This window comes from Myotis yumanensis, unplaced genomic scaffold (assembly GCF_028538775.1).
Source record: "Myotis yumanensis isolate MYYU_CA2020_CCGP unplaced genomic scaffold, mMyoYum1.0.hap1 SCAF_3, whole genome shotgun sequence".
NCBI lineage: Eukaryota > Metazoa > Chordata > Mammalia > Chiroptera > Vespertilionidae > Myotis > Myotis yumanensis.
The window spans coordinates 122,518,398-122,543,190 of NW_027223754.1; the positions used below are offsets into that span (position 1 = coordinate 122,518,398).

The window sequence follows — 24,793 nt, forward strand, 5'->3', positions numbered from 1 at the left end:
CTGCTTTCTGTCTTGACCCATGTCCCCCTTAAGGGAGCCCACAGGTTTCCTGGAGGCGGAGCCCCCACAGGAAGCACAGTGGCCTCTGCCAATGCCTGGGCAGGACTTCAGAGCAGAGGAGCCGCCCCAGGCCAGGGAGCCGCAGGGTCCCCCGCTCTCTCACAGCCTGGCACAGCTCCTGGGAGGTTGGAAAAGTTTTGATGGTTAACACAGCCAGGCAGCTAATTAAAATAATAAATTAGAGAACAACATTGCAGGGAGCTGTGCAGAGCTGAGTAGGAAATGGGAGGAGGAAGAAAAGCCACATAGGAAAGCGTGGGTCACACTTCTGTCTCGGGCCATGACGGAGGCACGAGAGTTGGCATTTTTGGTTTCTGATGCAGAGCTGTAGGCAAGGAGCCTCCCCTGCTCAGTGAAATGGTCATGATCAACACGGGGTTAATCGGAGTGCAAGGCGGTGGGGTGGGAATCAGGGACAGGGGATGGTGAAGGGTGGGGGCTCAAGCATGGGTTGAATGTGGGGGGTAGGGGTCCTGAGGTGGGGTGGAGCTTAGGTGCAGGAAATGGGTGTCCACTGTGACGCTGCTTAAGTCTTGCTTATATTATTTATACTCTGCATGTCTGAATGCCCCTACTGTCCTTGATTGCTCCATCAACCTTGAACTTTGGGGACATTTTTAAATTCCACACAAGCATGAGCTGTGAGCAGTGGGACTAAGGGTGTGATTGTGGGTCAGTGGTCTATGGAGATGGGAAGAGCACCGGACTTTGAGTCAAAAACCCAGAATTGACATAGAACTTTGCAAATCATCCGAGCCTCAGTTTTATAATCTACAAAATGGGAATGAAGATAGTTATAGAGTGGTTGTAAGAACAATTCGGTTGTATAAAATTATTTGTAACCTTCAAATTATGCTACAATGGCAGCTGGTGGAGACTTGGTTTAAAGTCTCATCAAGAACACTTGCCTGGTGCATGGTCCCTGGCACCTGAGTCGTACCTCATCCAGGTGGAGGTGATGACTGCTCCCACCATCCCACTGCTCTGCGTTTCTCAAACTTTGGAACGCTAATCCCTGTGTGCCCCCAAAAGACACGGCAGGAAAGTGTAGGACTTTGAGCTGGAGGCAACAGAGCCTGGAGGCCAAGCACATAGGCCTAGGGGGTCAGGGCTGTGAAATAACTGTGGCGGGTTATAACCTGCCCTAAAAAACAAACCCCCCAAAACAAACCAAGCACCACAAAATAGAAGAGAAAATATCAGAGTGCATCGCATACAGTAAGGGTAAGCTTCGTTTCATGAACATATAAGCATTTCTTTTGCTTCTATTATCTTTTACATAGGTCATGCTCCCCAAAGTCTTACAACCGTAGGATGAGGCACACTCCTTAGTCTAACCATAACAATTGCACATAATAGTTAAGCACCAAGTACGTACCAGAAACTGAGCTAATTGTTTTTCTAAATATTAATCTTTGATTCTTACAGGTATTTACATTCCTATTAAATTTATGAAAAAAGTGAGGCTCAAATTAAGTGATTTGCCAAATGTATTATAGTCCACCAGGTTGCCATAATAAAATACCATAACTGGGTGGCTTAAGCAAGGAATTTATTTCTAATACTCAAGGTTCAGATAGAGCTGGGGTCCAGTGCTGGGACTTTGGGCAAAGGGCTTTCCACTCTGTGGAATGGGGCTCTAACAGAGCTGCTCACAGCCTCGAGGTGCTGGGAGGGTAAATGGGATGATGCAAGTGGAAAGACAAGCACAGAGGAAGCCTACAACAGTGAGCAGTGGCAGCTGGACTCTCTCCACTGATGTTTCCCGGTGCCTAGGACAGTGCTGGCACTTAGTACGCGCTTAGTAAACGTTGCAGAATGGACTTTTAAATGGTTATTATTAGTGAGCAGAGCACTGGTTGTCAGCGCTAGCTCTGCTTATCACCACGATGGTACCCTGGGCAAGTTCTGAACTGGGTGAGCCTGCTCCCTGCCTGTGAAATGAGAATAACAGTGACCCCGACTGTCAGGGTTGATGTGAGCATCACATGAGACAGCCATGGGAGGTCTTTTCCAGCAGAGCCTCACAAATGCTGGGCATCAACCACGGAAGAAAACCCGGGGCTTCCTAGCCTCTCAGTGCTGGATTTTCATAGAGTGGGCAGGCGATATTTGGCAAATGAACACTGTGCTGGGGGAGAAAGGAAGTTGGAGGGTTCACCCCTATCATAGGAGCCGGGAGAACTGGCCTCCGCTGTTCAGGCTCACATGCATCTGTGCAGAGGTGGTGGTGGGCAGGGCGCTGGTGAACAGTGGAGGGGCGCTATCTGTGACCCTGCCTGTTGAGGTGCATTACGATTATACGAAGAAGGCGGAGGGTGGGAACCACGCAGGGCTAGGGCAGCACCCGCCGATGTAGAAGCTAGCATTGCTATGTGTCTTAGAGGGGCTCAGTGGGGAGGACCAGCAGCTGGACTCTGGGAGGGAGCCTTCTCCTGTGGGAGGGATGCAGGGTCCTCATGGACAAGGCCCATCCTGGGGAATTCTTGTAAAGCCCCGGGGACTTTGTGCGCTGCAGAACGTGGGCCAGCAGTCTGCCCATATCTACTTCTGAGAAGATCACAGCAGGTCCAGGGCACAGATGCCAGGAACCCAGGGCGGGAGACTGAGGCCTGGACATTCAGAAACCAACCATCCCCCAGAAGGAAAATGAGACTTGACTGAATGAGTGCCTGGGAAGCTGGTCCACATCCATCCAGGCCCCAGGCAGGGGTATTTTTGACTCGAAGCAGGGAGAGCTGTATGGGGGAAGCTGCCCTCAATGGTAGCTGCCCTGGAAACATGCCTGCTACCCATCTGCCTGAGCTCCATCCACACGTCCTTCTTCTCACCAGTCCCAAAGGAGTGAAACACCAACAGGCAGACTCTGAGTCCCTATGGCTGGAAGGGACCCTGAGGATGGTCACTGCGTTTACTGCCTGTTCCCGCCTACAGGGACCCAGCACAGGCAGGACGTTGGCTGAGCACCTCACAATAGGTCTTGGGCCCTTTAGCTACAGCCCTCCCTTCTCCTCGTGCCCAGTGGTGTTGTCTACACTGAATGTCCACCTCCTTGACCTCCACCTGAGAGTGTTCTTACCACTTTCCTGAGCGTGTTGTCACCAGTCACCAATAAACTCTGTGTGGCCAAACCCATTAGCTACTTTCTAGGTCTTAAAATGCTTGATGTGTCCCTTGCCTTTAACATAGTTGACCCTCCCTGATCTCCAGCTTCTATGACACTCTTTCTCCTGGTTTTCTTCTCACCTCTCAGACTGCTCCTCCTCCAGCTCCTCTAGATCTGGCTTGCATGGGCTCTCCTGGTTTTAGCACCATAAGTCCCACGCTGGGAGCCCCTCAGTTCAGGACAAATGGGGATCATTGCCAACCCTAGACTCACCCTGCCTAGTTGGGATGCTCCATGTCTCACTCTTACCTCTGCTGTCTTCTCAGAATCCATGCTCTCCCAGGGGCTGCTCACTAGTTTCCATGGCTGCAACCACTGTCTGGGGGGGGGATGATCCCCATCTGAGATCCAGAGTCATGAGCTAACTGCCCAATGAGCATCTCTGTTCAGATGTCCCCTGGCAACTCAAACTCACCAAGCCTACATCTGGCCTGCCATTTGGTCTCCATTGCAAGGAAGAGCTCCACTATCAACCCAAGAGTTATAAATCTATAATATAACCCATTTTCTAAACATCTCTTGCCTCTTAACCCCATCCAATTAATGACCTCATCTTGTCATTGTCCCTTGACTCTCTTCAGGTGTTCCTATACCACTGTGCCTCCCATAGTGCAGGTTACCCACCACCTCTTGTCCTCATCAGGACAAAGTCTAGAGGGAATGTCAACAATGGTCATTCCTGGGATGGTGAGTATTATGGGTTGATTTGTGTCCCTTCAAAATTTGTTGAAGTCCTAACCCTACTATCTATGAATGTGACCTTTGGAAATAGAAAGTTGGCAGAATTATGATGAAGTCATTAGGGTGGTCCTAATGAAGAAGACAATGCCATGTGAAGACAAAGACACAGGAACAACATGTAAGAACAGAGCAGAGATAAGAAGAGTGATGTAGCTGCAAGTCAAGGAGTACCAAGGAACACCAAGGACTGCCAGCCACCACCAGAAGCCAGGAAGAGTCAAGGAGACATTCTACCCAGTGTCTCAGAGGGAGCACAGCCCTGCTGACATCTTGATTTTGGACTTCTGGCCTCCAGAGCTGTGAGAGTGTAAATTTCTGTTGTCTAAAGTCACCTGGCTTATGGTACTTCATTATGAAAGCCCTAGCATAGTGAGATATGGACAATTTTAATTTTCTTATTTATACTTTTCAGTATTTTAGAGATTATTTGTATGGGATACATAAGACTTTTATGATCAGGAAAAACATACTTATTCTTTAAAAATAATTCTCATTCATCGAGAATCCTAACCCCCCTATTGGATTTATCTCTGAGAATTGAACCTATCTGCACCCACACAGCTTACTGATCACATCAACATGGCTCTATTATTCCACTGTTTTCATCAACACAACTTCACTATTCCAGGAAACACTTGCCTAGGAAGATTAAAGTTGCAAATAAAATAAGTTTATTTCAGGAACTTTTCAAAATAAACCATTTAAACAAAGATCAAGTTGTTTGACTTTTTAAGAGCATCAAATGACTGTCTACTCTTCAAGACTTTCAGAACCCTTGCCTTGCTGTATCCACCAATCCTAAACCAGCAATCCTTCCCAATCTTAACCAAGTTTAGTAATCTTAATGGAAGAACCTAAAAATGGAGACATATCCCATCTCTGCCTTTGCATTTCTGAGATTTTCTAGGACTTTGTCAAGGGGGTGTACCCCTTCCCATGTGAGCAGGCATCTCAGCTCTGCCTCATCGGCAGGTTGATTTGGTAGAGTTTTTAGGCCTTCTACACCTAATATATCTGAAATATTGAGTTTATCAAATGCCTTCTACGTGCAGGACTTCTGTTTCTCTGCTCAGGCCCGAGACTGTGAGCCACGGAAGGCAAATGGGCTTCGATGGAAAACAGGCAATTATTTCAGGCAGTCACATTTCCCACAAGGCACTGGTACAAGCTAGCAGGGAAGAAAGAGCTGGACCCTTTGTACAGCCAGCAGGAACACAAAGCTCATTGTTATGTTTATGCTTCCTTTATTCAGATGGCATGTGGTACAGACTCCATGCCAACCTGCAGACCGGATTCTTTCTTCCCCCTCAGTAGCAAATGTACATATTTGCTTTCAAGTAGGCAGAATTTGCCCATGGGTGGTCTTTGATTTGGAGGAAATCAACCCAAGAGTGGTGACTCACACACAAAAAAGGTAGCTTAAGTCATCCGGTGCCAGGAGGGGTATGTGTGTGCAGAATTCACTTACCCAGAAGAAGAAGTTGAAGATAAAGAGTAAATACTTCAGGTAGACAACCAGGCAGTCATCCTGCTCAGCCTTGTAATGGGCCATGGTAGCTGGGCCTGCAAAGAAGACACACGTGCTGGGCTGGGGGTGCACAGGGCACCATCTGGTCCTTCCCAGAGCCAGAGCTCCTTGGCAAGGTGCCCCTCAAAGGGCTGACTAGCCTGTCTTGTCAGGGGAGTCTGAGGCTATGGGTGTTAGACCCGGAGCAAAGAGCAGGGAAATGCAAAGGCTACTGACACATGTAGTTGAGTTGGGCAGAATTGTCAAGATTTTGGTTTTGTCCTTTTGACACAGATCTAATCTATGAATCTTCCTAAAGACTTTGCGCTGGCCTTGTTGTGTTCTTATTCTCTCCCCTGTCTCATCAGGTTTGCAGGACACAAGCTTACTTGTCTTACAAACACACACACACACACACACACACACACACACACACACACACACACACACAGCCTATACCTGCTTTGCATCAGAATCCTGCACTCTGCATCATTTGAGTAGGACTTCTGCATGCATGGGTGAGGCATGAGCCCCAAATCACAGCATCTGTGCTGGAAAGGACTTTAACAATTACCCAGTCCACCCCATCGTCCCCTGACAATTACCCAGTCCACCCCATCGTCCCCTGACAATTACCCAGTCCACCCCATCGTTCCCTGCACCTCGACTTTCCAAATGAGGAAGCAGGTGGGCAGGCTTAGTGTTTTGGCAGGAAGAGTACAAGGGCTCTGGAGTCTGACTCCCTGAGATCACACCTGCGTCTGCCATAAGGTGTGTGACTTTGGATAAGTCCCATTCCTCGGTGTCCTCATCTGTAAATGGGTATAGTAATGACACCTACATTGCAGGGTTGTTTTGAAGATTAAGTGGGATAATCTATGAGAGAAGTTTAGCATATCTGTTAGCTATTATTATTACACGTAGCAGGGATCAGAACCCAGGACTCCAGCACTAAAATTCCTAGTCTTTGCCCTAGAACCATACTTCCTCTCCTTGCCCTGATGCCCACTGATGGACTCTCTGGAAGCTGTGACGTCAACCAGTGACAAAGGTGGAGAAGATTCATTGTTCCCGGGAATCCCGTCTGCTTCTCAGTAAGTCTGAACCACAGCATGAGTGGCTTCCTCTTCTCCTCAGGCCCCTCTCCCCAGCACCTGCACACCCACGCTCACACCCACAGAGAAGTGCCCCCTTAGGAAACCATCTCCCTTTAGGGAACCTCTTTTATTCTAGAACCAAGGGGCATGGGTTTGGCCCATTCCCATCTCTTTTCCCTCATTCCCCGCCTCCATCGGGCCCTCCTTGCCACCACCCTGCTCCTGCTCCTGCTTCTGCTCCTTGGCTGGTGCTGGCTAAGCCCAGGTCACTTCCTCCTGAGCCAGCGCTCTGCCCTTATTTCAAGCTCCAGGGCTCCTGGGACAGGGAGAGGGGAAGGGAGAAACGAAAAGGTGGCTGTCTTATTTGGCCTTTCTATTTGCAGACCTTAAAGAGGTAATTTAAGACTTTTAGTCTTCTGGTTAAAAAAAGACAAAACCCATTTTTCTCTAATTTAGTCTGAGACGCAGGCTGGTGGAAAAAAACACAAAAGGAGAAAAAAGAAGCCTATAAAAAAGTTAAAAAAAAATGGTGACAGATGGGGTCAGCCAGGCGACTGGAATGGGAGCTATTATAAGGTCCTTCTGCGGAGGCCTGGCAGAGCTCCTCTGGGCCGCTGGGGCCTTTAGTGAAGTGACTGTTTGGGGCCCAGCCTCTCCCCTTTGCATTCTCCCCTCCATTTGCCTGCCCCTCCCCTCCAACCAGGGCCCACTGGGCTCATGCCACGGAGCATTCTCTAGACCTGCAAGCCAAGGGGTCAGGGCCCGCTCAAGGAAAATTGTATTTTTTGAAAAAGAGTTCAGACAAGATGTAAGACAAAGAAACACATTTCTAATAGTAAAACCCCAGCCATTAGTGGTAGAGAAGATAGAACCACAGAGTGTCAGGGTGAGGGGAAACCGCCGGGCTCACTTTACTTCAGCCTCTGCCGAAGGAATGAGAAGTAAACACGGCTGAGTTAAGACATACATTTTTAAATGACCTCTCTGAAGTCACAGGCTAACGGTTGGTAGCAGTGTCTTACCCCCATTGTTCAGCGCTCTTTCCCCGCTGCGCCCCACGGTATGCGGGGCCCTGTGCTGGGTGGCAGAGGCCCCACAGAAGTGTCAGTGTCAGTGCCAGCGTGGAGCCCGGTGCTGGGGTCTGAAAGCTGGCCCTGTCATTTCCCCGAGGAGTGACCTGGGCCAAGGTACTTAATCTCCCAGTGGCCGCACTCTTGGCTTTTCTTGTCATCTCAGCTCTTTTGCTGGTGCCCTTTTTCTTGGTGGGTGTGGGTAATAGTACAACCGTGGGCTTTGGGGGACCTTTAACTGTCTTTTTTCATTTATAAACACACCATTGGATTCCAGAGAACCAAAAATCGCATCTTCCCATGGACACTGCTAAGGGGCATGTTTGCTACTCCACACCTCTTTTGTTACTCTTTCTCTCTTTAATGCTTTTAAAAACAAATCAGTATTTTTTTAAATATAAATAACATTTTTAGGTGTGAAAAAAATTATCTGGAGGGCTTGTTAAAACACAGATCACTCAGCCCCAACCTCAAGGTTTCAGATTCTAGGCTTGGGGTGGGAGCCTGGGAATTCATTCCTAGGCAGGGTCTGAACTGCCCGTCTGATTTGCCCAGGATGGAGGGATTTCTCTGAGTAAGAGACCTTCAACGTTAAGCCTGCATAATCTTGGGCACACTGGGTGGCTGGTCAGCCTAGTCCCAAAGGCGGTTGATGCGGGGGTCTGGGGACCACACTCTGAACCAGTGTTCTTCAAAGCCCCTTCTGCTTCTGCTCGTCCAGGACCCCTCATGTAATTATCCTCTGCCTCTGAGCAGGCATAACTGAGCGGGGTAGGGGTGGAGCATTACATTTAGGACAGTTCCCGATGAAATGCCAAAGATTTCCCACACAGCCTGGTAATGCAGCCTCAGGGCGCCGGCCCCTCAGGCCAAGGCTCTGACTGCTGAACAAAGCTGGGATTCAGGACAGCCAGCAGGCTGGGGGCTGGGAACTGCAGTTGGGACCCACACCATAGGCCATCTCAGAAAAGCAACTGCAGATGCCTTCATGGTGAAGTGATGGATTTGCGGGACTTTCATCAGGGCCGGACATGCAGCGTCATGGGCTGTGGGACTTGGACATTATCTTCTCCTCTACGGCCCCAACCTCAAGTGAACTGAATGAGCCTCACAGTGCAGAGAGGATGAAGGACATACAGAAAGAGCCCAGCTGGCCAGATGTGTTGTTGAGCAGAGCAGGCTGAGTCCTTTCATGGTGATGGGTGGCCCGAGTTGGGGGGTGGGTGGGGCAGGCGGGGAGTGCTTGGGAACTGACTGCATACATTGCACATGAATACAAAGCACTGTTGGCATGTGGGCCAGTCTCATCCTTTACTCATTCTACAAGCATGCACTGAGGCCCCAGCTTGTGCCAGGAGCTGTGCTTAGAAGGTTGGAGTTCATCCTTAAGGAGCTCATAGCCGCATGCTAACACAGAGGAAGTGGCATTAATTCTGCCGGGTTGGGAGGGGGTGGAGGGGCAGAGAGGGGCATTTAATCTGATCCTTGTGGACAGGCAGAAAAGGAGGGTGGGATGCTCAGGCAGAGGGAACAGTGTGAGAAAAGGTCTGGAGGTATGGCTGGGCCCAGTGGCCTGGGCTGCAGAAAGACTGAAAAATCAGGGTGGGGGTCCAGGGCAATCTTGTTGGCCATGTTAGTTCAGGTTGAGGGTGCCCTGACTCTCCATTCCCTAAGCGGAGACCACCCCTTACCAGGGGAGCTTAGTGATTCTAAAACAAAAGTAAAACCACGCCCCACCCCAGCCCCACCGCTTCAGGTAAAGAAGTGCCAGTTTCCACCTCTGGAAACCATCATTCAGCAAGAGGCCCTGCTGAATGATGGCCAAAAACAGCTGGAAAGGAAACAAGCCTAAGTGGTTTAATGTGTAACTTAATTTTCGCTTTTAATGGAACCTGGTTGCAGTCCTGCAAGGTGTGGTTCCTTCCCCACACAGACAGCCTCGTCCTTCTTTGTCCTGATTTCCCTCTTATTTAATTTCCACTCTTCTGGCCCATTCCTGGTGGGGGATGGTCCATCTGAAACAGTCACAAAAGTGGAGCTTCCTCAGATCCTCCGAATGGGATCGCTGGAAGGAGCCAAAGGATCTCTAGCTCGGCCCCTTGGAGAACTGAGGGAGCCGAGTCCAGGGGCAAGGCCTACAGGGGAGTCTCACTGCCCATTAGCGGCAAGGCAGGGACCTGGTCTCCTGTCACTATAACCACCAACAAGATTTTGATTGGCTAATGTATCATTAATAATATTAATAATGATTTATTAAGTGTAACTAGACACTGAGCTATATCCATTAATTTAATACTTAACTCTTTTAGACCAAACTTAGGGTTTGATTGCTAACTACAGCATCATGTGGATGAGACTGTAGGCAGAACTTGAATTGAATTCCAGAACTAAGACTTCCAGTCTTTATGCTCTGAGATATGTTTTCCTAAGTACATGACTCTATTTTTCACTTCATTTGTGAGTGCCCACATGCATTATCTGGATCAGTCAGGGCTCCCTCATAACCCTAGACTGGTGGTTTGGCTTCTCCTTATTCTCTGCATTTATACATGTACAGAGTCTTGGGAGGTTCTGCCTGTAGATGGGTATCACCCTTCGCTGTTTTTCCTGGGTCCTTGTTTTTAAATTGCAGTCTGACCCATGAAATGAGGATTCCCCAGGGTTATGACAAGAATCAGTGAACAAACAAAACATCACTAGGCAGCAGGATAGAAGATCTGGGTGTGAATACCAGCTGTCACCTACAACAGTGTGACCCTGGGCAAGTCATGTGACCTCTCAGGCTCCAGCTTCCTCCTCTGTGTAAAGGCGGATGTTGGTCCAGCTTTGTATCCCTTGTAGGGTCGTTGTGAGAATCAAATGGGATGAAGAATTTGTAAGAACTGTGTGCAATGCAATGTTACAGCTTCAGTGTCACACAAGGGTGAAGAGATTATTACGACCAAGTCCTTAAGAATGAAGGGCATTGTGTGGATAACCCTATAGAATACATAACTCAGAGGCCACGTATCTGATAGCTGGGGACACAATCTCAAGGCCTCTGCACCTAAGCCCACCTCCTGCTAGTAGACTGCACTTAGATGGCCACCACAGGAGACCCTATCCTCAGGTGACCATGATGAATCCAGATGCAGAAAATGAAGACCTTACTTTAACAAAGTAGGTTGGTTCAAACAGGAAAGTCATTTTGAAAGAGAAGGATATAAATATGAATACTATTTAACTAAGGTTAGTATTAAGATGGACTTCAAAATCATGAGAACCTATAGAGAATTATATTTTCTATAAAATTATAGAGAAATAAATTTGAGATTACATATTGAAAAGCAACTGTGAGTTGAAGGGGATCTTTTCCAAGCTCATTCTGGAAACAGTGCAGGAGATACCAGTAAAGAGCTCCCTGGGTTTCTACTCACCATGTTTAAGTCTGAACCTATGAAAATATATTCGAACATTATTTTTCCTAGTCTACTCTTTCTTTTTCATTCATCATCATCTTACTTTCTAGTAAAGTGTCCCCAAAAATGTAATTTTTTGATAGGTTGGCTCAAGGTCCATTTGAAAGGCTTCTGAACTCTCATGCATTGACTACCTGGAATTTTTGTTTTTAATGGCATTTTGCTTGAAAGTGTGACAAAAATCACTTCAGTTAGATAAATCTTTCTTGAAAGATAGACATAACTGAATGTTATCACTCATTTGTATTTTAGTGTGATTTAAATCAGATAATTTCCTGATTTCCTAACCTTTCAAAATTTAATAACCACACAGTAAAGTATAGAAATCTTAAGTGTACAGCTTGATGATCTCTTTCAAAGTTAATATATGTTTTTTAAGGCTATATATTTCCCTCTGAGTACTGCTTTGGCTGCTTTGTAAACATTTTGTATTTTCACTATTTATTTCAAAGTATTTTCTAATTCCTCTTGCAATTTATTTTTTGATCTAAGATTATATGTGAATTGTCTAATTTTCAAACATTTTGGAAATGTTTCAGTTGTCTTTTTCTTGCTGATTTCTGGCTTGATTCTACTATTGCTGAAGAATATGCTCTATATGATTTCAGTCATTTGAAATTTGTTGAGACTTGCTTTATGCTCCAGAAAATAGTTTCTTCTAGTGACTATGTCTTGTGAATTGAAAAGAATGTTTATTCTCCAGTTTTATTAATCATTTTCTTAAAACATATATTCCTACTGAAGAAAAATAGATTTAAAAAGAGGTTAAAGGCAAGAGTTATAGTGAACATTAAGCACCTCATCTCAGTTCTCAACACAGCAAGGCATTGCAAAAGGAGCAGTGGGGCTGGGAGGAGGTGCTCAATGGCAGGGCTGCGGCCTGGGAACCCATGGGTGGGCAGGTGGGACTCCCCGGGGCTGCATCTGAGGGCCTCTGCCATCAAAGTTGGGCTAAGGTGGTCATTAAGCCCAGACGATGTTAGATGTCAGCCTTACCCACTCTTTTCACCCACTTTGACTCAAGGAGGACTGGGCTTGCACCCAGACACCTGGGTCCCGGTCCCACTTCTGTTTCTAACTTGCTCTGTGACTTTGGACCTCAGTTTCTCTCATCTACAAAACTGGAATAACTCTATCTCCCTTGCTGGGTTGGGTAAAGACATGGCTCCCTTTTAGGACTTAGAGCTGGCATAGTCATTTCTGACAACTTCTGCATCATCTAAGGCTCTGTGTACATTATCATGTGCCTAGGAATAACAATGGCTAATACTTATCGATCATGTGCCTTGTGTCAGGTATATATGGTTCTAAACACTTTGTAAGCATTATTACCCCTTTAATCCTTACAATAACCCATGAACAGGCAAGGCCACCACCCCCACATTACAGCTGAGGAAAGGGAGACAGTTTATAGAGTTTGCTGCAGCCACGCTGTTAGTAAGCCAGGGAGGATTCAGAGTCAGGCAGTCTGGTTTCAAAGTGGACTCTCCGCAGGGGACCATGTGTTCCAGTTCGGCCACAGTGCCCGTTTCTCCAGGACAGTCCCAATTAAACCTACTGTCTCGGCATGATTATTGTGGTGACCCTTTTCCCTTAAAAAATATCCTGATTTGGGTGTCCCATCCTGGCTCTTCACCACTATGTTACACTGCTTGTCACGATATTCAGTATTCCTCCAGCCTCTGAATCTTTCTGGCCCACCTCCCTCTATATGCTGTAGGTTTCTGCAACCCACTTCCTGCTCTTACACTGTGGGTCACCAACAACCTTATTAATTAAGCCTAAAGCATTTTCCTGAACTCTATTACTTGCTAAAATATGAGCTCAGTTCTGTAAAGTGGACATCTACCAGAGCTTCGGGTGCCTGGGTGTCAGATGTTGAGTGAATGAATGAACTGATGAACACGTGCACTAACGAGCCATGTGAAAGCACCTGCCTCTTTAAGAGTTGTCCCTAGGACACCCAAGTTAAAGGTGAACAAAAGGAGACAAGCCAAGCTTATCATTTCTGCAGCTGATTTTAGGGAAGGGGGAGCAGGGTTCTGTGTGGACGGTTTGGCAGGGGCACCAGCAGTGCCACCAGCAGGCCCTCCAGGAAGTCTGGCACAGGCAGCCCAGGATACTCCTCTCATCGTTTTCTCCCAGTGCTTTCTCTGCCTCATCCACTCATTTTCTTTGTCTTCCAATTCCGGCCTCAGGGGAGAGACACGGACCTATGTCCCTGGTACACCAAAGTCGGAAACCCTTGGGGACATAAACAATGAGGCACAAATGGGAACAGGACAGTCAGGTGCTTCCTAGAGTCAGACCTCCGAAGAAACCACCCGGGGGGACAGCTTGGACAGGCATTGACAATAAACATGCATCTGCCCCATCTCCAAGCCCCACACCCTCTTTGTCCACCTTGGCTCCAGCCCTTAAAGATGGCTACGAGCAGAGGCCAGGAAAGCCGGGAGCCACCCCAGCGGATCTCAGTGCTGAGAAACACAGTGGCCTCCTCCCCCTCCTCCTGCAGATGCTCAGCATGATGGGCTGCAGAGCTGTGAGAGACGGAGTGTGTGTGCACGCTGGATCCGAAAATAGCTAATTGAATAAACAAACGCCGGATCCAAGGGAGGCAGGTCATTCTGCCTCTGTTCCAGAAACATTTGATTTCCCTGTCACGAATACGAGGTGTTTTAGGGTCCTGAGAATCCACCTCTGGCCCCAGTGCCTCTCTCAGACTCTGGCTGGCAGCTGGACACCCCATCACCCTGCAGCTTCAGCCAGCGATGAGACCTGGCCTCATCGGGCCAGGTCTCTCAGTTAGTGTCTCAGTGACTCAGTGAGGCAGGTGCTTCCACCTCTATTTTATACTTGAGGAGTCTGAGCCCCTCTGGCAGACCCAGGGATGAAGCCCTGGTGTCACAGAGTCCTAGTCAACGCCTCCCGGCCTGTCGTTTAGCAGAATTTGAGGAGAGAGGTCATTTCCATCTAGAGTTGATTTCGCTGCCCAGGGAGGTTCTTAGAGCACTGACTGCCTCCTGAGAAACCTCTCATAGCAAGGATGGAGGCTTCAGAGGTGGCCCAGTCAGGCTGAGCTCAGGATCTGCAAGGCGAGGAGCAGCAGCCGCAGGAAGGTCCTAGAGCCCAGGTGTTCAGGTTCAGCAGAGGGGTGGCACGTGGGGATGAGACAAGGATGGTGTTGTCACATCACTCAACTCCAGGGGGCGCTGTACACTCTGATGTGATTGGCTGCCCTTGGAATTGTGCGCAGCTAAGCCCAGAATTGTGCAGGGCATGGTCTATAGAGGTGTGCACAGCTACTAACTTAACAAGCTGTTTGTTTTCCTTCTCTCTCTCTCATTTCCAGTAAACCAGAACCCTTACCACTTATCCTTCCTACTGGGCTGGGTGCCTTTCTTCTGATGGGTAGGCTGGGTGAAACTCTGGCTTTTGGGGGAAGTTGCCAAGTAGGGACTGGGCAGCACAATATGCAGTGATGAGCAGGTAAGGAGGGTGTTCACAGGTTGGGCTGCCCAAACCCAGTAGGGTGGGCAGACATTTGGGGGCTGGTACACTTGACTAAAAAAAAAGTCCATGGATTATTTTAAATAATAAGCCTTAACTGTGATCTGTAGGTAGATATCCACCCCATTTTTCTAGAGGATGGGAGGTGCATTAAAACTTAAATTTGACTCATAAGGTATAGCCAAGACTGCTAGTGATTTACCAAAAGTTGTTCTTCCCTTTCTCCATTATAATGAGGTTGTAGTTGGGCACATGGCCACCTAGCAAGTAGCTAAGAGCATGGGGTTTTCATTTTGACAAACTGGGTTTCAAAAACATCTTTAAAAAAGAATGCATTGCCTAATATACTTAACTGCTCCCACTAAAACCAGCATAATTATAGAGAAGAATACAGTCTATAATTTTCCCCACACTCAGAGATGGCTCTGTGTGATAATTTCCCCCATCTTCTTGAATGAATGGATCTATGGTTTCCTCCGAGGAAGAGCTGCTCTTTTCATGACCCAGGTGGAGACACGTGCACAAGGCCCTGTCCAGGCGGGAGCTGCTTGGTCATCACCCCAAGGGGAGGGGGCACTTGTGCGCTCCTGGGACCCAGCTGAGGGAAAAGCACCGAGGGCCGTCTTCCCTTCCATGATTCCCAAGGAGAGGAATTGCCAACGTGATGCTGAGGAAGCCCACCAACAGACGGGGTGCATCGGCAGGCAGACGGTGGGACAGGCAGAGGCCCTGGGGCCAGGGGGTCTGATTCAGGATTTCCCTCTCTACTGGCCAGCACCTTGGGCAAGTCACTGGCCCTCTCTGAGCCTTCGTTTATTTATCGACACAATGAGAAAGCAATATTCTACCAGTATATTCTTTCATATATAGTGGGGCCTTGACTTACGAGTGTCCCGACTAACGAGTTTTTTGAGATACCAGCTGTCTCTCGGCCGATTTTTTGCATTGAGTTGATAGAGTAATTTGAGTTAACGAGCTCCTTAACGAGCTCCTTAATGAGCTCGGTCTCGGAACAAATTAAACTCGTAAGTCAAGGCCCCACTGTACAGTTTTTGATGCTCACATGAGGATACGTTTATTGACTTAAGAGAGGGATGGGAGGGGGGGATGAAGGGGGGGAGAGATTTGTTGTTCCACTTGTTCATGCATTCATTGGTTATTTCTTGTTTGTGCCCTGACTCGGCATTGAACCTGCAACCTTGGCATATCAGGACGATGCTCTAGTCTAACCAACTGAGCTACCCAGCCAAGGACCGACTCATTTTTTGAACATGGCACCTGCCCTGGGCAACTGAGCAGAGCCATGCCCCTCCCATCACCCGGGAATGGCAGCAGCCCCTGCCCGCTGACACATGGTTTGCTATTTCTGTCCTCTCCAGGCTTTAGCTCACTGGTTATTTGCACCAATGATGAGAATAATAATGAGAATAATTAAAATGATGATAGAGTTATAGTGGTTCTGACAATAACTAAGAGGTGGGTACTCTTAGGATCCCGTCACAGATAAGGAAACTTATTCAAGGACACGCAGCCTGTCTGGAATGCAAATCCACCCACAGCCACTCCCCGTGCTGCTCCAGAGGAGCCTCCCCTGGCTTCAGACTGTCTGGCAGACCGTCCTGCCCGGGTTCCTGGTGCCCGTCTGCCTCCTAGGAACATGTCCAGTTTGGCTGCTGCCAGGCCAGTGCAGGAGGCTGGGCTGCCCGCCAGGTTCTGTCATTGCATCAGGCTTCACTGGTCAGTGCCCAGCTCCCAGTTCACGATGAGAACCACCTCTGGCACAGCTGAGCCTGCTCTGTGCCCTTGGCCAGGGCCAGGGAACACGGGGGCATGTGGTCTGGTCCCGGCTCCCATCTTCCTCCCATGGCAGCTCCTAGCATGTTTGACTCACACTGGACAACAGCTTTCCAGACCCCGTGCTCAGCCAGGGAAACCTGGGCTGTGTCTTTGGAAGCTGCACAGGGCCTCAGGGTCTGAGTGCACATGACCACACCAAGGCAAAAAGGCTGCTCACTGCACACAGGCCCTGAGGAGGAGGCCAGTCGGGGGCACCCTTCCAGGCGGTTCTGCTCCCACCCTCTCTGGTGCAGTTGGGGTGGAAGAAGGTCTTCCCTGTCACTCTGCCCCCCCACCCCCCCCTGCACCGACCCCACCCCCCCCTACCGCCCTGGGTAGTCAGCCAACAACTGCCTGCTAGTGCTTTGCAGAAATTACAGAAGGTCGAGAGGCTGGGTGCCCATGACCCTGAGAGTGGAGGGAAAGGCTCCACACACCACAGTCCCCCAGTGAGCCAGGCAGATGCAGGAGACGCTCTGGGTCCAGGCCTCCCCCCCCCCCCCCCCCCCCCGCCAAGCTTGGATTCAGGACTCAGGCCGGGGCTGGGGCCCAAGGGTCATCTGTTCTGAGGGGCCAGGATGTGTGGTCACTGGTGTGTACATGTGAGAAGGGAAGGCTCCTCAAAACAGTCCAGAGGATGTGGGAGGCACTCCAGGCCCCAGATCAGCAATGATCCCAGCTCTCAGACTCAACAAGGGCTCACCATGACCTTGACCCAGGGGGCCCAGGTCCTCAGATACAGGAGCCCAACCACACTGCCCCCACTCCCAGGACGGGATCCCAGCTGAGTACAAACTCCTCAGAGCAGCCCCTCCCCAGGTCCACAGCTATAGCAACTGTCTGCTTGACGCAGCCATTTCTGGGAGCTGCCTGGGCAATGGAGCTGCTGGAGCGTAGAGGACAGCCATGAGCTTAGGGTGGCTGGTGCACAATCCTGAGTGCAGGCTGGGCAGGGCTTTTCTCCTGCCACCATCCCTGCAAGGAGGACGGGGGAGGGGAAGAGGAGGAGTCAGAGTGACCTGGGAGTGAACATGTATGAGGGAAAGATTGTCACCCTTACCAGCTGTGTGACTTTGGGTGAGACATCTAACATAAGAGGGCAAGGACTCCCGGAAAGTGACCGTGAAGGCCAGTAAGTGCCCAGCACACCAGTCTGCGTGCCCAGCCCACCAGCAGCAGCAGGCTCCGTGGGGATGAGGGCAGGCACCAGCCAGGCGGGGTGCTTCCGGTGGGAGCCCGCCCCCGCAGGGGCCTTCATTAAGGTGTACATTACTTTGTGCTTAAGCACATTCACAACCTGCTTGCTGGGAACCAGACAGGCACGGCCACTCCTCCAGGCAGCAGGAAATGAAAACATGTGTACAATTTCTCATTTGCTTTCAAAATAGTGCCTGTCTTGTCCCTGGAGCAGGACACCTCAGCAGTGAGCCTAAAAGACCATTCCCTTTGAAAGGCTTAAAGCTTGGGACCCCTGAAAAATGTATGAAAAATGTTACCATTTCTGTGCTGGGGCTCCCTAGGTTTTCGCAGATGCCCACAGGGGTTGAAACTCCCCATGAAAAGGTTCAGGCTCCTTTTTGGCTGGTACAGACAAGACCCAGACCATCACCTCCCAAGAGAAGGGCCATGTCGTGGGCTCGGGCTCAGAGGCAGAGCGGGACTGGAGGCCAGGTGTCCGGGTGTGCAGACCCCTGGCTCGGCTTGCTTCCTACCTCAGCACACGGGCGACAGTCCTGTGCGCGTGTGTGAGCGTGAGGGAGAGGACACTCAGGCATCCGAATTTAAATTCCAATTTTCACTTTGGGACTTGGATGTAAATCTGTTAGGTCTTAAGTCCAGGAGGGGATGCAATTCATTGAACAGAGTTTGGAAGCTGCTCAGATAAAAAAAAACCTTGTTTTTTCTTCTCAGGTTTGTGAAAACACATTTGCTGGGGACTTAGAAACCCCCTTGGAAAGTATTAGCATCTTCTCCCTGCTGCAGAGCCAAACACACAGATAATTGTATTTTTAAAGATACTTGACCTTCTGGGCAAAGAAATAACGTGCTCACATGGCAACTAACCAATAACCCTGCACTATTACCTTAATTATTTCTAAACAAGGAACAACTTTAGTTCCATGAGTTATAGGGGGAGGACATTATAGAAAGAGTCTTGGCATCAGGACATTGCAGATGCTGCCCCCAGTGGCTCCCTAACCATGTACTAATTACATCATCAGCATGAACATCACTACCCATTGTTTCTTTGAGAAGCCGTCTATATGTTCCAGGATTTAAAGAAACAGATGGAACATTTGGAATCAGTCCACTCCCATATGTTGGCTGGAGAGACCCAGAGGGGTGAATGTCATTTCTCTGTTCTCACGGAGCAAGGCTGAGAAGAGCTGTGACTCAAACCCTTATCTCTGGCCCCAGCTCCCACCTTCTGGGCTTGGGGGGGACTGCAGACTCACAGCGCTGCTGGCAGTCATGATCTCAGAGCTCCCACTGCCTCGGTTTGTAACCAAGGCCAACAACATGAGGACATCGGGAGCTAATGAGTTTATGGAGCTTTGGAGATGTAAAGAGCTCTAAAAGGATGCCTTGTTATTGCTGATGGTGATGATAATGTGTAATATTTATACCACTTTGGCTGCTAATTTTCAAAATGAGAAGGGATGAATTTAAAGGCCCAGGCAGCCCTGAGGGTAGCAACTGTTCTTGGCAGCTCAGATGGAATCTTTACCTCTGGTTGCTCCATGCCTCTGGTGCCTCTGGTCTTTGAATTTGTTCTAAGATGGTGCACAGAAACCCATCCTTTGGATGGTGTGGCTCACACCCTGCTAAGGACACATAGGACACTGGGCAAGCCTTGGGAGAGCTGGGGATCACTGTGTTACCTGTTCACAAGGTCAGTCAGTTTAGATTTATTGAACTGATCGTGAGGAAGCTTCCCCACCCACACCTCCACCCCCACCAGTTTTGAAGCCAGACCTCCTTGGGTTTGAATCTCAGCTCTGCTGTTTGTTAGCTGTGGGATCTGGGAAAGGTCTTTAACCTCTCTGTGCCTCAACATCCACAACTGTAAAATGGGGATAATAGCACTGATTTCATAGGGTTGTGATTATTATAGGAGATAATGTATGTTAAAACCTCACAAAATGTCCAGCACATAGTAGGCCATCAGTAGGTCTTAAATCCTCTTACATTCTTACAAATGCTGCACATGCTATGTTATTAGAGGGCAGGCAATTGGGTTGAAGTACCCTGTGGGAATCTGTTCTTCCTGAGGTGAGGGGGACGATGGTTGGAGAACAGAATTCACCCATCAGTTATGAGGTGAAGGTCAGCAGCACAGCTTTCCTACTTCCCAGGCACGTATGATGTTTACTTACATTATGTCAGGCTAGTTCAGAAGTTGTACTTAAACCCCTGTGATTAGCAATAGTTACCTTCTATAAGTTAACTCACTGAAGATAAACATATATGTAGTAATGAAAAGAAGAGTCCAAAGCTAAAATTTTTATTAATGGTAACTCTTACTAGAGAAGAGTTCATGACTGTTGGTGGTGGTGCTGTTCTAGTCCCAAGTCCTGCAGCTCATTTCACCTCCCAGGGCCTTGGCTGAGTGTAAAATAACAATGAAGGTGCCAGGCCTTCTGGTCCCCTTGCCAACTTTCCCCTTTGCACCTGCGATGAGCAGGTTTAGGTTTGAAAGGCCAAGCCTCAGAGTACTGTTCTCACACTTGAAGTGCAGCAGAATCCTGGAATGTTTGTTAAAATACAGATGCTGCCCAGCTGGTGTGGCTCAGTTGTTTAGCGTCTACCTATGAACTGGGTAAACCAGGAATTAGGCTAAGTGATTCCTGATCAAGGCACATGCCAGGGTTTGGGCTCAATCTCCAGTAGGAGGTGTGCAGGAGGCAGTGGATCAATGATTCTCTCTCATCATTGATGTTTCTATCCCTCTCTCCCTTCCTCTCTGAAATAAACAAAACAAAACAAAACAAAACAAAATAAACCAGGAGCTGCCCCCCATCCCAGCCACATGGGAGTTTCTGAGTTAGCAGGTGGGGGTGGGCCTGAGATCTAACCAGCTGGGGTGGTTGAACCTGCAGGACCTCACTCAGAACTACTGCTTTAGGGCAGTGCTTCTCAACCTTAGCTGCACTGGGTCCACGGGTGAGGAGGGGGGTAGCAGGAGGGCCCCAGGCTGCACCCCAGGCGAATTCAATCGGGCTGTAGTGAGAGGCGCCAGAGAGAGACCCTGGCTGGAGGCTGAGCTTCCCTCTGACCACTGTGCCCTATTCAGGGCCGTGGAGTTGCTGAGCTGTCATCAGTGACAACCACAGGCTGACCCTGGATGGATTAGGGCTCAGCCTACTTTCTATAAAAGACTAGTTGGCAAATATTTCAGGCTTGCAGCCCATGTGGTCTTTGCTGCATATTCTTCTTTCTTTCTTTTTTTTTTTTTTTAAATATATTTTATTGATTTTTTACAGAGAGGAAGGGAGAGAGATAGAGAGTCAGGAACATCGATGAGAGAGAAACATCGATCAGCTGCCTCCTGCACATCCCCCACTGGGGATGTGCCCGCAACCCAGGTACATGCCCTTGACCGGAACCGAACCCGGGACCCCTCAGTCCGCAGGCTGACGCTCTATCCACTGAGCCAAACCGGCTTCGGCATATTCTTCTTTCTTTATTTGTTTCAACCTTTTAAATGTGTAATATTAGCTTGCAAGTCACAGAAAAACAGTTGTTGAACCCCTGGAGAGTAGCCAGTCATGAATTATTAAATTTAATAATGAAAATAGCTATCCACAATTAGCATTATTTGAACGATAATTGAAACCAAGGTAGAATGTAGATTACTTTAGAGGAATTGAAGTAATGGTGGCTTCTTCTAACAGTTTTCCTTCGTACGTTAAAAAACGACCAGGGGCTTCCTTCCACCCCTTTCCGAGCCCACATACTGGAACAGCAGGTCCTCAAACAACATTTCACTCAACGTTCGTTATGAAGTGGACAAGAAGCCATAGGAACTTCTCTCCCGTTTATAACCATTAGCCGGTGGTAAGATTGATTTTACTCTGAGTCGTTTGGCTTACAGTCTCGGAACTTACCAAGGACTTGCTGTACTTGTTTCCTAATATTTGCTTGAAACTGAGGAGTTAAAAGCCCTTAGTATCTGCTCAGTGTGATCAGAAAGTGGTAGCTGCCTTCTGAGTGGCTAACTGGGATCCAAGGGCACTTGAATGGCCCACCCGCTTAAAGGACTTGTTCTGCCCTAACTGGGCTTCTATCCAAAAATGTGACTAAAACCAGAGGCCAAGGCTGAGGCCCTGCTGGCTTCATGGGCCAGCAGCCTGTGCGGTTGCACGGGGCCCACGCTGAGAAGGGCCTTGGTGGGTTAATGCCCTGCTGAGGGCATCTCGGTGGGCACGGGTGCGAGAGAGGGAGAGGCGCAGTGTGCTGCCCCTGTTCTGTGCTGCCTCATTTATTGCATTCAGGATGCCCCATGAGCACAGAATCCCATTTAAAACTGTAAGTGATAGAAAGCAGAAAGCGAACAGCTAACAGTGAATTCACGATCAGTGACATGGTCTTCGATTAATTTTTTTCAACTGGAGAAATAACTTTTCATTTACATTAAAGTTTGGCTGACAAAAATGTTTCAAAACATGAGGTCAGTGTTAAAAAATAAAGAATCCCTAAGTCAGGACAAGCCGAGAGCCACTGCTGATTACTCCCTCTACCATCAAAGAGGAGCAGGGAACTACTTCAAAACAGACTGGGAGCCAGCAGAGCAATTTCCCTCACCAGTTCCTGAACCCCTGTAACTACCTCAGTTCTTGAGTTCAGGCATTTTAGAGTAAAGCTCCCTAAGCCTTGAAGAAGGGCCATATGCATATCCAGGGGCAGTGAAAACAGGAAAGAGAAGTTGTTCACATACAGCTGCATTCCTCCCCTAAGCTGTGCACTGGAAGGCACCCCAAAAAGAAAAGGGGTGCCTGGTTGGCTTGGGGGTATAACCAGCAGGAGACCATGCACCCCTGACCACCGACAGGGTTGACCTGTGTTTAGACACAATTGCACAGCGGTTACCACCATGAGCCCTTCTCCAAACTGTTCACTGTCGTCATCAGAAGCTTCGGTGCTCCATGCCCTCTACTAAGTTGCGCTCTGTAGGCCTAACTCAGGCTTCTGTACACCAGGCTAGGAGTCACGGACCATTTCCTCTGTTTACAGGATGAGGAACTGGGGCTTAGTGAGGTCACACGAGAGGAAGGGGCAGAGCCGGGCTCCAGGCTGGGCTGCGTGCCCTGGGCTGCCACTTGTTTTCCTCGCCGTCTCTGAGCGCCAGCCGTGTTCCCATCTCTTCTTGGGAGTGAGTTTAATCTCCCAACAATAGATGCTCGAGGTCAGGGACCGGGTCCTTATGTATTTTTGAGGCCTGAAGAGTCAGGCTCTTAGCAGGCAAGTGGTGACTCCATGTAGATTAATACCCCTGCCCAGGTCTGCTCTGGGGTGTGCTGTCTTGTAAGTATAAGCGTCAGCCAGAGCAGGGACATGTACAAGCAGTAGAGTCAGTGTCCAAAGGAGTGAATGAGATTCTGATCTGTACCCGTCTCTTCTCTCCAAAGGCCCCTCCTCACCAACCACCTAAACAACCCAGCCAGACCTCCTTCTCCGCCCGTGGGCGTACTGCTAATATAGGCATTATGTAACTAATAAGTAATGTGCTGTGCCATAGAACTCTATATTATAGTACACATGGGATATACTAACTCCCGTGGGTTTAGTAAAGGTGGCGGTAAGTACATATTGTGCCCCAAACCCGGGCAGTGCTGGACACAGGAGCCGCACCGCCGTCTGTAAATGTATTTATAGGAAGAGACACATGACAGATGTTTCACATGGAGCTGACGTGGCTGCTGTAAATGTGGGTCAGGGCGAGCCGTTGCGCTGCTGCCCTCAGAAATCGCTCAGAGTGGAGGACTCCTCTCCACTGCCAACTATTCAAGAAAAACGATGCCAAGTGGACACCTCCTGGGCAGGAGGCACATCCAGGCAGTTTGCCTGGGAACACACCCAAGGGAGGGCGATGACAGACATCACGCTGCATAGGCAGCTCCGGTCCCTCAGCGTGGGGCTTAGCCACTTTGTGGATATTCAGTGTGTCCTCTCGGTCTAGTGCTTGTCTCACACGGGCTCCAGAGTTTCCCACATACCCCTCACTGCTGTACTGTGTGCAAAATAATTTTCATGTTAACCTTGACCAAAAATCCAGGGAATTCCACCAGTTAAAAAAAACCACCCATACGATGAATTCCGTGGCTGAGCAGAAATGGTCTGTGGGATAACCATGTCCAGTCTGAATCGCTGCCTTTGGTCCTCCTTGAGGGCCCCGTGTGCATTACTATTATTTCAACTTGGTGTTTAAAAGGCCCCCATGAGTCTTCTGATACAACGGTTTTCTAGTTTATAGTGGGAGGATGCTTTTGTCAAAGGAAATCCTACCTGGAAGCCAATCCACAATTCAGATGATCCCTGAGCAGTTGGTGCCCCCAGGGCGGGGCCTATGGGGCTTGCTCCTTCCTCAGAAGCGCCTAGGAGCACAATTTGCAAACCATGCAGCCATTCCCCCATACTAAGTCATTCCCTCACTTGCTAACCCAACCTTTCTCGAGTACCTACTGTGTGCTGGGTGCTGGTGAGCCAGCAGGTAACAGGAGAGGGAGGGCCTCTCTGCAGAAGCGCACAGTGCGGTGTGATGGGCAGACAGGAGTTCAGATGGCGGTAAGTGCTGTGAAGCAAGTAGATCAGCACTGTGACTGGGTCAGGAGGTGGCTGCTTCAGACTGGGGATCAGGAATGGCTCTTGGGGGACGTGAGACATGAGCTGAGAGCAGAAGGATGACCTGGAAGGAGGCCTGATTCTGACCAGCGGGGAAGCGGCCTCAAAGAGGCGAGTGACTTTCCCAGGTCACACGCGGGGAGGAGGCCGAGCTGGGACTTGACCTTGGGTCTCCCGGCTTCCTGCCAGGGCTCTTTCCTTTCACAATGTTTACCAAATAGCTGCTGCACTCAAAGAAGTCGAGGTGACTGGTGACATCCAAGGGCTGACCAACCCCAACCACATCCTGGTGTTTGGGGCTGTCTGTCATGACTCTTGACCCCCTCCCTGTTACAGCTGGGGGTCTGTAACCCAAAAGACAGCGCCCTGCAGCTGTCCTCCCTGACCCCTGCCTGGCTGGGAAAGCGTCCTCTCCTGTCCCTCTGGCTGCAAACTGGGAAATGCTCCTGCTACTTCCATTGCTGGCAGATGGTACAAGCGAGACGGAGGGTCCAAAGCCTCCCGCT

At 49.1% G+C, this 24,793-nt stretch overlaps 1 protein-coding gene across 2 annotated transcripts in view; it reads right to left on the reverse strand.

Annotated features, from left to right (window-relative positions):
* TSPAN11 (tetraspanin 11) overlaps nucleotides 1-24,793 on the reverse strand; it is a 56,813-nt gene that overhangs the window by 30,198 nt on the left and 1,822 nt on the right. For both annotated transcript variants that reach the window (XM_070409542.1, XM_070409541.1), the window contains exon 2: nucleotides 5,436-5,530. In XM_070409542.1, coding sequence (XP_070265643.1) covers nucleotides 5,436-5,530 — 95 coding nt within the window. The remainder of the gene's footprint in view (nucleotides 1-5,435; nucleotides 5,531-24,793) is intronic.